Genomic DNA, 16,936 nt, shown 5'->3' with positions numbered 1-16,936 from the left:
TATTAGGGTGAGGAGGATAAGTAAGTTGTCATTATTTTGGTCAGTTATTTGATAAATTTGCAGATTTTTCTGGCCATAAGATCGACTTAAACAATAATTGGACCCTAGAAGATACAATGTCGCATACATATATGAATACAAATGTGATTTGAGATGTCAATGAATGCAGCACACTCATTATTTAAATAAAACAAAATCCTGATCAATGGTAATTACATTTTTTTCTATTTCAATGAGACTGGACTCCACAAAATCTGCATCCTTTTTCATGAAGAAATTGATTGGTTTTGACATACATTTAGCATTAATATTGATTAAAATAATTTGTGTTAATGATTGATGGTTTGAGTTTACAATGAACTGTTTTTTTGTTTTATGTATTTAAAGTTGAGTTTGCAAGAATCAGAAATGGGATTAAAGATGTACAGAAAGGGAATTATTGAAAGGAGATGGTGACAAGCTAAAAAAGGTGGAAGAGATGAATAAGCAGATGTGAGTGGTCAATTATTGTCAGCTGGATGTGAGAAGAATGAGAAGGAAATTTACATTTCATTTGGAAAAAGTAGAGCTTGACAATACCACAATTTTCACAGATGTAAGACGTTATCTTTCTCTCTGAGGCACACAGTGATGAAACCAAAAGCATGCACACCACCCACATCTAAATCCACGGGGATAGAAAGTTCATGTTGGATACAACAATGCTTCCAACAGCTGCATTTGTGCTGAATAAAAAATTAGACCTGGATGTGTAAATCTTGTGTGAGCAGCAGTTATAATAACGTCTATAGTTCAAAATTATTATTAGGGTCAAGAAGTCACTAGAATCACAGTGCTGTCACAAACCAAACTATCCAAACTCCGAAAAGCTCATGCCCTCATTGGGTCCCGTAGGTCTCCAGCAGCCAGTGGGGCCCCTTAGCCCCACCAGCTTCATGATTTAGATGAGGCCATAAAAGTCTAAATGGAGATGAGAGGCTAGTTGCTTAATTGACCTTTATTGGGCTTTCTGCTTCATTTGAAGACTGGATATTAAATTAACATGATAATTCAGGCCCAGCGTGTTAATGCCACTATTGCCCCCCCTCACCCCCCACATTTTTAATATCACCCTGTAACTTTTATGGCTCCCATTGATTTAGCACTGCTTTTTATTAACTGCCTTTAATTTTCCATATTGCCACACACTTACACAAAGAAGGTTTTATTCCAATTGAGCAATGCTCTGTTACAGGATTGGGGGTTTATGAGGCCATTTCTATTAAAAACCTCCCCTATTCTCACTGTGACATATATAGGCTGTAACATGGAGATGAGATCTAATATGTATAAGATAGCCCTGTGGTTGGTTACTGGAGCAGCAACTACAGAACGCATTTCATGGATGTTAGTGATGTTTTACATAAATACTGAAAGAATGGATTTTGCATAATAAATAATGAGAATAATAAGCAAAAAAAAAAAAAGTTGTATGAGTATGAGGAGTCATATTTGTCTGCCTCCAAATATCTCAAAAAGCTTACACACAAATACAGACACTCACTGCTGTATTCAAAATCTATCTATGCTGTAATGAACTTATTTTTCGCTGACTGTGTGAATCTTTATGACTATAAGGATTTACATACCAGCAATGCCTAGTTTATGCAGCCATCCGAGGTGAAATGGAAGAGTTTGTGGTCTGGGCTCAAAGGGTGAGAGAGCACTAATGTCCTCTTGTGGAAGCAGTGGGACCAGCATTTGGTGGCAGTGGAGATAAGATCTTGATTTCAAAACAAATGAGGACTCATAAATAAATAAGAATTAGCATGTGACAGTTTTCCTAACTGTTGGTCATAAATGGTTATAGTACAGTAGTAATGGTGGTTAAAGTGTCTGACATAACAGATTCAAAGGGAACACAGCTTTGTGCGTCATTTCAAAGGATTTCATTCATCAGAGTCTGTCATTACTGCATGACTGTAAATGTATACACCTTAAAGTGCAAACACACTTCAGCATTCCCTACATAAAGAAGACAGAAAGGTTTTAAATTGCAGATCAACACATTCCACTATGTTTGATGTATGAGGTAGCGGTGACCTGTACCTCAAAACCTAAAAGCTACAGCGTAAGTGTGTGTGTGAGAGAGAGAGAGAGAAAGAGGGAGCACTTAACATGTAGATGGGACAAATCCACAGAAAGACACACTAGACACAAACAGGGACACACACTGCCAGACTGACAAAAAGCCAATAACCCACCAACACATTAGAGGTGAATTGCTTCCTGGATGTAGCCCCTTTCCCCCTCTCCTAAGTGGATGCATTATCATTTTGCCTGTCACAAAAAAGAGGAGCCAAAGAATATGAATATGCGTTTACATCTGTCTTCCATTAATATGCATGCCTGAATCCACATCTCAACACAAAGCCAATTTTCTGGCCATCTGGGGGATGGCTGGTAGAGGTAATGAATATTCTTTATGAATATGTTTTATTTTGCAAGGTGGCGATACATCATGAGCATGCCACTGTCTTTCGCTTCTCTCGTTCACTCTCTGTTTCTCTGAGCTGCTGGAAACCTTCACTGCAAAAGTTGATGAGTTTAATTAGCATGTAAAGAGGAGGGATGGATGGATGGACAGATGGAGGGATGGTAGGATGGAAAGAATGGAATATATATTTTGCCGTACAGACTCTGTGGCTGTCTCTCTCTCTCTAATAGGAGCCTTAATAAACTACGCACCTGCTCTGAATTGTAATGCCGGAGAAAGAAATACAGCTGAAGCTAATAGCTATCATGACTTCCTCAGTAACTAGTCTGCAGTCCTGATGTTCATTTAATTACCAAAGTAAGTCATGTGGTATACCCCATAGAATACTCACTGGTCTTATATAATATTATAAAAATATTAATATAAATATTTTCTGTTTGGTTATGCACACAAGACAGGTTGAAAAACTGAAACTGCAGCCTGTTTAACCTTTAAGTTTCTTTGACTGCAGAGTAGAACCCAAATTAAAGCTTATTCTTAGACAACTTCACAAACACAGTCATAAACTATGTTATGACCACACTTAGAATTAAAATGTTTGCTCTTGTTAATAATTGGGACACCACCTTCAACTGAAGGAAAATAAATACATCATATTCAAAAATTGTGATTCTCAAAACAGGGAAATCTGTCTTCTGCTTTAAAGAACACACATATAGACGCACAGTCCAATAAATGAGGACATTTATTTATACTGTAGCTAAATGTCTATCCATAACTGACTAAATGAAGCAATAATAAGGAGTACATTAAAGAAGAAAATAATCAAACAGATGTACAAAAAGATTAAACGATATGATAAACTGATCACTTAGTTTGGTGATAGTGACATGAGGTATGTGATTCAGAGTTACCAGAAAATGGTGGAACGCTACGGGAATCTGTAACCTCTAAGAGGATTAGATCTATTCCACATCAACTCTTATCATGAAAAAAAATGTGGAGTTCCCTATTTGTTGGAGCATTGTTACAGGGATGAACTGGTTTCAAATGATTCTGAAGTTGGTTTGCAGTGCCTCTGCTGCAGGCGTCGCTCCCCAGGCAGCTTCCTGAAATGCAGTTGTTTGCTGCACAACAAGAGTCAGGCAGCAGAGGTCTTCAGCTGATGATGGCAGTCCCACTACTGTAGAGTGGAGAGAGATAGATAAACATTGAGGTTTTACACACAAAGTCACATACTTTAACTCATCACTATGGTCGATCAACACTGTTTTTAAACATGACATTGTCCTATTTCTGCATGAAAATTGTGATTAATTAACTCAATTAACTTAATTTAATCAATACAATACAATAGTTATTATTATTATTATTATTATTAGAAAGAGCTCACTATCGATACTCACTTGATGGCAGTGTGCCCACATGGTAGTGCATTAAATCTGGATGTGGATAACTCAATTAATTTATGGGAGTTGTACATGAAAACATTTGTTGAGTAATATTAGCAGAATTCCAGAGTAGTTGGACAGCTTTTCCACATAAATTCATAGTTGGGTTTAAACAAAGCCAAAATACAGAGTGAAATCACTTCAGGAATGTGTCCACAATTTATGGCATTGGTCTGGCAGATATCTTATCTTAGACCACATCAGGGAGTGTGAGAAAGAGACTGTGTGTGTGTGTGTGTGTGTGTGTGTGTGTGTGTGTGTGTGTGTGTGTGTGTGTGTGTGTGTGTGTGTGTGTGTGTGTGTGTGTGTGTGTGTGTGTGTGTGTGTGTGTGGGTTGTTCTTGCTACAACTATTAAGACTTTATAAAATATCACAACAATAAGTTAGGTTCGCTCTAATAAAATATTATGCAATAACCTAAATCATTTCAGGCACAAATCCAAAAACTGCATTTCTGACATATTGCTAAGTACATGTTACCTAATTAAAGGGCACAAACATTTTTATGACACCTAGTTAAGAAATGAGGATAGAGAGGTGGAGAGTAGGATATGTCAGCCTGTAGGCACCTTTGTATGTCACATCGATGATTTAGACATCAGTGACAGAATTACTGTTACTCGCATGTCTCTGGGGCCTGGGCACAGTCCATTGGCTAGTAGTGTCCTTTAATGATTTATGATTGAAATTAGCCTGTGAAGTCCCCAGAGGATCCTTCAGAGCGAGCGGCACAGGGAGTGACCAGTTTTATGGCAGGACTGGGAATCAATTATGCTAACGGTGGCTAATGAATGCACTTGAGGGAACTGCTCCCGCACTCAAGGGCCATTTTTGCCATTTGCATATTGATGGCAGAAGGACAGTGGCCACTTTCATCCGGCTGTGATGGAGCACAAAATGGACTTCTGTGTGTAATGCAATCTTATTTTTAATGCTCTATTATAGTATTTTATTTCTCTCTCTTTCTATGTTTCTGTACTTTGTTTTTATTATTAGTGTGTGTGTGTGTGGGGTGGGGGGGGGTGTATGTGTTGGATGATTGGGTTTTATTTTTATTTCTCAAATTCCATGTTTTTTTCAATTTTTTCTGTTAAATGTTTCTTTTATGTAAAGCACATTGAGTTGCCACTGTGTATGAAATGCGCTATATAAATAAAACTGCCTTGCCTTGCCTTGCCTTTCACTCTTGCTGCCGATCTCTTGGGTTCTTGATGTTTATTATTTTTTCTCTTTCTGTTTCTGCTTTTTTTTCACGAAAAATTGTTTAAGCCTATAACATCATGTTCATTCAGCAAAAATGCAACCTTACAAACACCCTGCTGTATAAAACATACATGAGCATACACACCCATACACATAATATTGTTACTGCAACCACATTTAACTCTGCAAGCCTGTCGCTCTTTTTCAGTAGTCTGAGGTCATTTTCAATTAGTGGCCTTTTGTGGTCCGTGGGTGAGCAGCCCTGGAAGTGCTCCAGTTTACCCCCAATGGACTCTGATGGACAATGTATGGTTTAAGAGGAAAAATGTTGAGGCTTTTTACCGCTACCAAGGTTAACATGCATTAAAGTCATCTGTTTGCAAAGCTGGACGTCTGGCAACACTCCCCCTCACTCTACTAAAATGCATTAAGGTAAATAACGCTAGACTGGGAGAGAAATCACTTCTGTATGTCTGATGCATCTCAGTGAAGTAAAGAAGGCTATGAATATGAAATGTGCTATGAATAAGTTATGTGGTGGTGGTGACACTGCAAAAGGAAGTGGGTGTGAGATCAAGGCTTTCTCAGAATGCAGAGGTGCTGCCTTCCTCATTCAATCAGATAATGACAGTGATATATAAATTATTTAACATGTTTAAAGGAGTAACACAGTACAACATTTTATTAATGTGTTTATTTGATTTCTTGCAGAGAGTTAGATGAAAAGATTGATCGTATCATATCTATCTGGTCAATAAGAATGGTTAGCTACACTACTATGAATTAGTAATGTAAAAGGTGTGTTTTCCAAAACGTTGAACTATTCTTTTAAATAGGTTGACCAAACCACAAGCGTCTACTGACATGTCCTTAAACATGAAAGAAACAAGCATTTATATGTGCCTTGTCATAGAGTATCATACCTGGGGAATATAAAGTTCATACACAAACTTACAGAAACTTCCATGACTGAAACTATCACTCGGTGGAATAAGCAGACAGAGGCAGACAGGCTGTGTTGGAGGCTCCCGCTAATTTGATCTGGTGACATTTTCTTCTCCAACTCCTCAGGGGAAAAGAGCAGTGGTGAGAGAGTGAGGGAGTTAAGAGAAGGAGGTGTTGGAGGGAGTAAGAGAGATAGAGAGGGAGAGAGAGAGAGGGAGATGGTGAAGGAGACACTAATGAACGCAGACAACAAAGACCCTAACCTGAGCTCCAAGCCCCTGGAAACACAAAGAGGTTTTTCATTGGGTCAATAAAAGCACTGGACCGTGTCTGCGTTGGCTTGCCCTTCAAGCACCCACTTAACTGCAGAGGGAGGACTTTTGTTCAAGGTTGCTGGAGTTAAAGGGGAATATCACTGAATTTCATATTTCAAATATGTGATTCAGAAGAAATGTATTATAGCTGTCTGAGCACAGTGGAGAAAAAATCTGTGACATTGTGTTTTTGTGTGATGTCAGTGTCAGTGTATATGGAAAACGTTACAAAGACAGCAGATGGGATGGATGACAGTTCTGCTGTAATAAAGTTTAGCTGGATGTAAAACCTGAACTAAAACAGACTGACATCTTCATTTTCTGTATGATAGATTTGGGACTTTTTGCTTTTTCCATTTAGACATTCTCCAGAGAAGCAATTAATTGCATATGAGAGATCAATTCTTAATTTAGGGACTGGTTAAATGTTATAACACTGAGAACTGAGTTTGAAGCACATAGGATAGATATATTTCCCACTAGATATTTCAGGGTTAATTTCTGTGAGAGTAGTGCTGTGTCCCTCTGCCAAATCAGAGGAATGTAGCAGTTAGAGGAAGGAGAGTGAGGTTAGCCAAAATCAGCATGATGAGATATTGACTCTTGGCTTGTAGTTTCATTTTATGCACCAAGTGGCAAACAAGATATCACGCTGTTCATAATCCTCAGCGTCCCTGAACACACACACACACACACACACACACACACACACACACACACACACACACACACACACACACACACACACACAAACACAAACACACAAACACACACACACACACACACACACAAACCTCCCACAGACTCCCACTTGTTATTAATGGGAAATCTAAAGCTGTATGTGAGTCTCTGTGTGGGAGGAGAGCCTCAAGTCTGGGGTCTTCACACCAGGACTCACACCTGAAGGGGGAATGTGAAGGAGGAGAGTATATACACAAACATGCGCGCACACATACGCACACACACACACACACACACACACACACACACACACACACACATATATACAATCACGCTGGGGGACACATACTTGGTTGCCCCACTAAGTCCCCCCATGTCTGACATATGTCACTCCCAATCTGTTCAGCAGCAGCAGGCCACCACATCTCCAGTGTAGTATGAGGGTTGCAGAGGGAGAAAGTCAGGCAGAGAGAGAAACACAGATAGCTGAAGATGGAACAAGAGGGCACAGAGGGATAAAGACAAAAAAAGAGAGAAACTGAGAGCATGAAAGAAGCAGAGAGAGCTGCTTGCTGCAAGTGGTTGCTACTCTCTCCTTGCTAATTGGTAGTTTGGAAACAACACCATCTGTTCTTTAAGAAAGTCAGATGCAGAGTGTAAAAAGATGCCACCACTTCTGAATACATTTACAAGCAGCCAAGGCAAATAACTGAACAGCCCCAGGCTTCTTTCAACACACAGATCCTGTAGGACGGTAGCAGGACAGGCATCTGTTATATTTTTTTTCATGTTTAAGAATTTTGAGTCTACTGCCAGAGAGTCCTGAATAATGTAAACATGTGATGATGAAGACAGTGAGGAGTGATGTGAGTCAGTATTAGTTTTTTGTGTCTAAAGATTCATAGCGGTTTAGAGTCCACCTGTAACCATGCAAATTTCTATTTGTGGCCTAGTCTAAGTGATGAATGGAGTTACATCGCCATCATGTGGTTGAGCCAAGCAATTACACTGGTGAAACAGACTGCTTTGTCTGTTGTCTCTTTTATTGTAATTGGAGTGTTACATATTTTCTAGATACTGTAAGGTCCTTTTCAGAATGCCTAACAGCACTCTACAATCAGCATAAAACAGGGGGTGGTTATTTGAATGTACATGAGAACTGTACACATGCAGAATACAATTATGCCTCACAATCACATTGAAAGTATTAAAACATCCAGGTGTAGTGACCCATCGGTCTTAGTAGAGGAAGGTTATATCAGATGCATTAAGAAAAGAATCTACCAGCATCAGCTGTACCAGAGAGTATAAACCAGAACCTCTTGGGATTCCAGGCACACAGCTCAATGCAATGACCGTGTTTTACATCGCCAATCTGTTACAGTGGGATCTCCCCTGCTTCAATCCCATGGATGATTAAGCGTGATAATTAAGGTTTTTGGACATTTTCCACAGAGGAGCAGACGTGGCAGCTGGTGACATTCATGCATTCCCAAACACAGAGGAGGGAATTACAATGAGGCCTCCATTCATTTCAGTAATCACAAAGTCTGCTCTTGGCACCAGTTCAAAAACAGTCAAGCTGTTGTTGAAAAGGACTATTTGTGGCTCTTTGTTTAATGTCGGCAGTGTACCTTGATCTATTTCGGAAATTATATAAACTATAGAAAGGTGACAAATATTTGGGATATTCATTTGCTATTGCTCAGAGAAGTAGCCATGGAGATGATCAAATAGCTTGTTTAATACTCTACTTAATATCGTTAATAAGCAATATAACTGATACAGTAAGATCAATCAAATATTTATAAGTGAATTCAGAGAGCCCAGTGCATTTTAATTATGATGGCACATATGAGAGCAGCCGTCACATAGTCTTGTACTTAACCTGCCCATGTTGGTGTAACAGGAAATTAAGAGATGGATATACTAGCCAAACAGACAAACTGTAATATCAAATGTAATAAAAATGTAATAGATTTTCCAAACTACACCTAAGAATAATGTTTATACAAGATGTAAAAATAAGAATGTCAGAAATAAAACTGTGAAACATGTTGGACACTTTAAAACATGTTGGTGTTTGATGAATGACACTTACATTCATAACAATGAAAACATCATTACTCATGTAATAAGAAGTCTCAGTTAGGGTATACACTTCTCAAATACTGTAGATAAAACATTTTGCAGGCTCATACTTTCAAACTAGAGACAGAGCTATGTATTTTGCAATGTAGAGAAGATTTCACAGTAGAATAGTGGTGGGCTAAGATCCTTCACCTTAGTAAAAGTAACCAGTTGGTGAAGGGAGTTACAATTTTAACTGCTTTATACTGTTGGGTCGTTTGACCTAGCTATAAAAAAACATCGAATGTATAAGTTGGCCATATAACATCTTGTTAACCTAGATAGTAACTAAAACTATTGTATTGTTCCTTAGTAGCTCATAATGTTTACCTCTGGAATGTAATAGTAGCATAACATGGGAAAACCAAGTATCACAGGCACCTCAAAATGTTGACTACTGCTTTATGGGCCAACTATCACATCACTGTGGGAGGCAAATACAATGTTTCACAGTGGTTTTCTTCAAGAAAATCTCCAAAGTATTACCTCACCTCATCTTCCCGAGTTCCCGTCTCTCTCTTTTTTTAGTGTGCTCATACGCTATTCTAATACAGAAAAAATAAATGTATAAATATAAATACAATCATTAAAAATAAGAGGTTATTGAAAATTATATTTCTTTCATAGGGAATCAAGATTTAGAGCTTCATACGTTTACAGTTATAGCCTCGAGTCAACAAACGACTCAAATTCCCAGAATGCATTCCTCAAGCGGAAACGCTACGTGACTCCATGGAAACGGCAGCCTGGCGTGCTAGCCTGAGAGGAGAAGCGCAGCTAGCAAAGCTAACGTTAAAACTGGGGCTGATAAATTTGTCTCTACACTGAATAACGTTACATTTCATTCACTGCCTTTCGGCTAAGATGAGTCGTACGCCCGACGCAAGAGCAAGGTAACAGATATTCAATGCATTAAAACATGTTGAAACAAATACCCTGCTAGTTGTAGAGGAAAGTGCATTGGTAAATTACCGTTAGCGGTGCCAAAAATCAAACAGCGTTGTTGTTAACGCTAACTAACACTACCTGCAGATATAACAATGATTACGTTTTTTAGTAGGTGTAAAAGAAAAACCGCCTTTAGTGGACATTGAAGATCATGTTTATACCCAGACTGACTTTTCTTCATGATCCACAACTCGCAAAAAATTAACTTTAAGTTCATAATCCTCATAATAAAGCAATCATGCTAACGTTACAGGAAGATGTCCTTTTCTCACAGTGTAACTAACACTTTGTGTTTGTCAAACGATGGTGAGACTTTATGAAACAATCTTGAAAACAAAGCGCTACATTACACTCTTAAGATGTTTTGGTTATGATGCCCTGCTACACAGATTTAGAAAGCCCATAATCAAATGACTTATTATACAAGATAAAAGGGTTGTTATTTCTTCCTTGCACAAGTATGTGAAATAAACTGTGTCATCATACACTTTGTTAAACTACCATTTGATTACTGCTGTTATGTTGTCCTTCACCCTCCCCAGGGACAACCAGACAAGAAAGATCCAGGAAAACATCACCAATGTTGAGAAACATTTTGGAGAGATGTGCCAAATGTTTGCTGCCTACGCTCGTAAAACAGCCAGGCTACGAGACAAGGCAGACATCCTAGTTCGGGAAATCGGACTATATGCTGACATGGAAACACCAAACCTGAAGAGAGGTATGAAGCAGTTTGCTGACCACCTGGCCAAGATTCAAGACTACCGCCAAGCTGAGGTAAAACTAACTTACCTCCCACTGTTTTTTATGTTGGTCATAACTTCATTTTCACAACCACAGTCTGAATTTGTCGAGTGACTGTGAGGAAACAAGGAACAGTGTTTAAGACAGGACCTAACTTGAAGTTATTTGCTTTGCAGGTGGAAAGACTTGAAGCCAAAGTCATAGAGCCCCTGAAAAGCTATGGAGCTGTAGTGAAACGTAAAAGGGTGAGTGGAATAAGACACAAGCAGTTTCAAAGTACAGCCCCCTTCCCCTGCAGCTGCATGCATTTCGAGACTAAAATGTGTCTTGACCTACCAGGATGCAGCAAGTGTCTCATTTAAAAATGAGAAGGCCATTTTTTGAAAATATCCACACCATTTTTTCTAATCTATCTGCTGAATTTATGTCATGATTTGATTAGGAAATAGTGAGATAAACCAAATATTTTAAAGGTTCTGCTCTGAAACAATCTGACACGGTTTATAAATAACTGACTAGCGCTGTTAGTTCTCATAATCACAACTGTGTCCTTTTGTGCTTCTCCATCCATGCAGGAAGATCTGAAGACAACTCAGAGTGCCAGAGAGAGAGAGACCAAACAGATGGTTCAGCTTGAGAAGACAAGACAGAGAAACCCCTCAGACAGGCAAATCATTGTATCCTTGCTGTGTTTCTCTTATATTCTCAAATTCTTCAATATCAAATAGACACAATTACTTTTAATGTTACAAAAAACACCTGTTTATGTGCAGGTAGCATCTTGGGTTCAGGCTTATTCCTTGTCCACATGTTAATATATTTATGGTGTTTCCTTGACCAAGCCTTCAGTCTCAGGTGTGTTCAGTGTAATCTCAGCATCTCATCATCTCATGGTGATGTATGAGCACAAACACATAAAATATATCAGAATTGCTTTGAAATGAAGATCCAACGCAATTAAACTCTGTTCATGTTTTACAGCAAAACATCCAGGATGTCAGAAATTTACTTTAGACCACATTCAACAAATGCTTCGTTTTTAAATGTATTGACATGTACTGATTTTGTTCCGCTCTCCTGTGTCAGATGTGTGGCACCTCGTTGAACTTGCTTGTAACTCAATCACAAAGTCACACATTTTTGTTACACAAACTGACCTAATGACCGATTGATTCTGCACATGGTATTATTGTCAGATGAGTTCCTCACATGACAACCTGTGCCACAGGTAGGAAAAAAATAAATAAGGAGCAGCCCCACTTTTATAGCTCCTGTTTTCTGTGTGTACCTGTGTGTAGTTGAGGTCCTAAATTGCAGGAATGTGGGAGACACAGGTGTAAAACTGCAAACGCTACTCCTTTCCTTGTCTAGCACTGTAGCATTTCTACATTTCTACTATTTCTTGCCGATAGGTGGCGCATGTTGCACTGGAACTGAAGGTTAGAAATGTGGTTTCAGGTACTTCACACCACTGACACTGAGCTTTGAATATTTCCCCCAAAAAAAGCTAACTTGGGTTTAAAGTATTAATTTCCTAATTCATCGTATCAACAAGTACTAAAGGATGCTGTTGAATCTCTATGTTTGTACACCGATGCTTTTCTCAAAAACTCTAGTCATAACCTTTATTGTTAGACTGATATGTTTTGTAGGATGTTGTATATTCTTTTTTTTTCTCATCAGGCTGAGAGTGAGCTCCAGAGAGCCACCATGGATGCCACACGGACCACCAGGCAGCTGGAGGAAACCATAGACGAGTTTGAGAAGCAAAAGATCCGGGACATTAAGGTCTGCTGCAACTCTGTATTTTATAGCTACAATTTCAATTGCAAATATACGCATGTTGAAACAGCGGATGACCATGAAGTGAAACCAGACAGTGGTGATTTCTTTTTCTGTCGCCTGCCCACACTCTAAATCCTCCCTCAGTTGTTAAAACTATTATTATTTGTCATTTCTGTGTCAGGTGTCAAAGCCTATTAAGCACTGAAATATCCCCTTTGCTTTTGCCCCCATAGAGGATCTTTGGTGAGTTTGTAACAGTGGAGATGTCTTTCCATGCCAAGGCTTTAGAGGTGTACACCTTGGCTTACCAGAGCATTCAAAGTGTGGACGAGGAGGAAGACCTGGAGGTAGGCTGAGGCTCTGCTAAAGGTTAACCGTGACGAATCATCATAAACTTATTGCTCACACATACTATTTATTCCACACCCTTTAATTGATGTGGTAACTGTGAAGTAATCTGCGGTCACTGCTGCACAATTCAGATATACGCTTGCTACTTTCTTCTGTTTATAATTCAGTGGGAGGTTAGCCTAACTATTTTAAGAGACTCTGCCTGTAGTTAGAAAACAAAGGATCAATGGTAGTCATCGAACGAGGTTCCTCCTGCTTATGCCCTTGTGCTATTTTCCTCCACGCCTTTCCATTTCATCTGTGTGTTTTTGCACTGAATCATCTGCCTTCCATTCATATTGAAGTGAAACTCCTCACCCAGACAAGGCTGTGTTTCAATGACTCATTGTACCAAGCTAGGGAGATTGAATCATCTGAAAAAGGCACAATGACTGGCATGAAGATAATCCTGATCGAGAAGCCGGGAGGAATTTATTTTCTACACAGGGAAAATCATTGGTGAGGTTTTAATGAGAGTTTGTTGCACTATCAGAGGCATACTCCCTGACTCTTTGTTTATCTGTGACTAAAGGACATCACCAGCCCAATTGTTGATTAGCTGGATATTCCAGATCATGGAGCATTTCTTCTTTGTGTGTGTGTGTTTTTTTTTCTGTCCTGAGACTCCAGGTGTTATATAACAGTAATATTAAGTACCCATAATATTTGTTAACATGCCTAACTTAATACTTTCATTCTTTTTTTAAATCTACATAAAGTGTAGCACATCCTACTGTCTTTGGCAGGTGTTCAGGAGTTCGCTGCACCCCCCTGACTACCAGTCACGCTTAGACATAGTGCGAGCTAATTCCAAAACCTCCCTCGATCGGACTGGGTCTTTCCTGAGCACATCAGGGACCTTACAGGTAAGATGCACAAAGTGCACAGATCCTTAATACCAACTGTCATTCTCTGATGCCAAAACTTCCCCCAAAAGATCCCTCTTTGAAGAAGTTTCTGTAATGGCAAATGCTTTTTATCTCCCACTTTGACAGTTGGATAGGTTACATCGTGATGATGAAATGAAAAAATTCCCTGCTTCCTTTTTAAAAATTGTTTTTTAAACCTTCCTCATACCAGTAGAGGCTGGTGCTCGATAACACTGTGTCTTATCAGTTGTGCCAATGCTGACGCCAAACATCACCCCAACCATCTCCCAATCTGAATTTCCACACGTCATTGCATGCCGGCAACATTGTGCATTTACTCCTACATTCAATTTAACCCTAGCATCTTTAGTAGTGATACTGCACTTTGCACTTTAACTTGTGAATTTATGGTATTGGGTTATAAAATGTGATTTAATGAACTGTACTGAGTATGCCTCAAAAGGCAGGTTCAACTTTAGCATCTTGAATTGTTGAGATAGTTGATAGCAGAGGCAGATTGCAGTACATACCCGTCATCAGAATGCAGATTAGATTTTAGACATACCATATGACACATTTATGTTTACACACAACAACTACCGAACAATGTGACTTCAGCAGTTCAATGTCATTGTGTCCTTGATGCATATTTGGGTGTGTTCGCACCTGTATCTGTATTGTCTCTTTTCCTAACCGCAACCTTAGAGGGAGAAATGTTGAAGAGAAAACAGATTCCAATGAAGAACAAACTCTGCTTAATGACTTCCTGTTAAGTGTCTTAGCTGCACAGTGACTGTTTATTTGTTGTCACAGCAACAAAGAGCTTCCAGTCGGCAGACAAGAGAGGAGCAGGAAGAGGATGAAGATGAATCGGAGGAGGAAGAGGAGGAAGAAGAGGAAGAGTCAGATGATGAAAATTAAATGTACAGTGTATGTAAAATGTAGACGTGGGGGGAAAAAAGGATGTCAAAGGGTGTATTAACTGTTATATAAAAGAAAAGTGGTATCATTGCCAAATTCACCTCACACAGGTGGTCTGAGCAGTATTATAGTGGTAATGTGCTGTAGTTATGAGCTGCTTTGTGAAAGAACAGGTTGTTCTTTACTGATATTTTTCTTTGTAATTCCAGCCATTTATTTTGCTATATTTTTATATAGACACAATGCCAAACACTTTATCAAACCATGGTCATTTGTCTTTATGAATAAAAACTAAAAAACTCAATCTGTATGTTTTGCAGTATTCCAATGGATTGCTTTTCTATAATAAGTACATGGTGTACCCTCAGTCACTTTGCATAAAAATGCCAGCAGGGAGGTTGATTGTTATTTTTGAAATTGTTCCCTATGAATCAGTCTAAGTGACAGTAGTTACGTGACAACGGCAGTTGAAAGTGACTCATCTTCTCCGCAGACATGCAAAAGTGTTACAAATGAAGCAGGGAACAGTTTGCACCACACTGTCTGCACTTATCTGGATATACATATGTGTGTGTATATAACATGCTTCTGTACATGCATATGGAACCTTACGGGGCCAGTTGCATGTGTGTTACAGTATGTGTTGTCTGTCACAGTGGATGTTGCTGCCAGTGTGTTGGCTGATGGCTCTGATATCTGTCTTGCATGAGTCACTCAATTCAGATTTTTGTTATTATCTCTACAAAAATGTAATAATATGTCCACATTTCCAAATATGCACACATGCACATATTGTATTAATGGCACTAAAGAACATTCATGCAAGCAACAACACTTTTATTTCAATATAATTATTAGGGCAACAGAAACCTCCCTTACAGAAAAGTCTTATTATCTCCGTTAGATAAAAGCTTTGTAGGTGGTGTGTCATCAACCCTCTGCGTAACAGCACCTTAATGCATATAAAGGTTAATGTGTATGCAAACAGAGTCACACACTAACATGCACTCACGCACCAGTTTTGTCTTTGTTATACTGTGGATCTGAATGGCCTGTGTTGCAGTGAGTCATCACCTATGAAGTGTGTTTGTGTGAACGAGTGAGTCAGAGAGCGTTTACAAATGCAGATAAACCTAAAGGCTCCACTCCCTGATCACAGAATAGAAGCATAGAGTGGCCGGTGAAAGAAAAGGGTCTGAAAGAAACAAAAAGGAATTGTGAGGAAAGTTGTGAACGAAATGCCAGTCTTAATGTTAGTTAGGAATCAAAGGTACATAACAAGACAAGAAGTGGTTGTGAGTCACTTACTGTAAAAAACAAAGCATAAAAAAAACACCAGGGATACCCATGCAAAGAACCAGATGTGAGGAGAAAAGAGTGGGCGTATGGGGAAAAAGAAGGACAGTTGAGAGAGGTCAGTTATAACCTCAGGGCCCCTTATCATTGACTCTGACTCATTGCACCTCTGCCTCACGCCACTCCTATCAAATCTAACACCCACGGCACACGTCAACCGCTGCACTGCCTCACGCAGCTGCTTTCATATGAAGTGCCTTTCCCCTGAGCCTCATGCCACTGATCTTACTTTGACAGAAGTCTTCCTGTTTTTGTTCTTTGATCGTCAAACTGCAGTTTTTCCAAATGCAGCTTTGCAAACTGCAAACCTTAATATCCACAAATAAATGCAACTATTGTCACCCAGAATCACATTACAAGAAAAAAACACAACTAAATAAAAACTATAAGGCTTTTAAGAAAGGTTACCTGTGAAATACGGTGCCACAGTTCCTGGTTGTTTTCTTCTATTGAGCCACCACCAGAGGGTGTTGTTTAAAAGTTTTCTCACCTGGACTGTTGAATTGGGGAAACTGATATGGAGACATTGTGTTCTTTTCAACCTGTGGGTAGCATGTGTGCGAGTGTGTGTGTTTGTTATCAGTAACCTCTTTAGAGAAACAGACTGATTGTATTTTGAAAGCCTTGTAATTGAGCTTTGAACTGTGATACAAAGACATTCGGATATGCAATGTATTTACTATATGTATGTATGTATGTATGTATGTATGTATGTATGTATTA

At 39.0% G+C, this 16,936-nt stretch overlaps 1 protein-coding gene and 1 long non-coding RNA gene across 2 annotated transcripts; one reads left to right on the top strand and one right to left on the bottom strand.

The window, feature by feature from the left end:
- Positions 1–3,645: 3,645 nt before the first annotated feature.
- Positions 3,646–16,641, bottom strand: LOC133996362 (uncharacterized). The gene is made up of 3 exons (XR_009927213.1): positions 16,622–16,641; positions 10,941–11,006; positions 3,646–3,659 (listed from the first exon to the last, which is right to left on the bottom strand). It is a non-coding gene; the product is annotated as an uncharacterized LOC133996362 (long non-coding RNA).
- Positions 10,668–15,161, top strand: cibar1 (CBY1 interacting BAR domain containing 1). Its single transcript, XM_062435914.1, has 8 exons — positions 10,668–10,925; positions 11,069–11,137; positions 11,468–11,569; positions 11,742–11,747; positions 12,576–12,680; positions 12,911–13,024; positions 13,814–13,933; positions 14,750–15,161. The coding sequence occupies exons 1-8, from the start codon at positions 10,668–10,670 to the stop codon at positions 14,855–14,857; spliced, it is 882 nt and encodes a 293-aa protein (XP_062291898.1). The 3' UTR covers positions 14,858–15,161.
- Positions 16,642–16,936: the final 295 nt, after the last annotated feature.

The sequence above is a fragment of the Scomber scombrus genome, chromosome 16 (genome assembly GCF_963691925.1).
Source record: "Scomber scombrus chromosome 16, fScoSco1.1, whole genome shotgun sequence".
Lineage (NCBI taxonomy): Eukaryota > Metazoa > Chordata > Actinopteri > Scombriformes > Scombridae > Scomber > Scomber scombrus.
The sequence above is the reverse complement of the archived record's forward strand: the minus strand, read 5'-3'. Positions and strand labels throughout refer to the sequence as shown.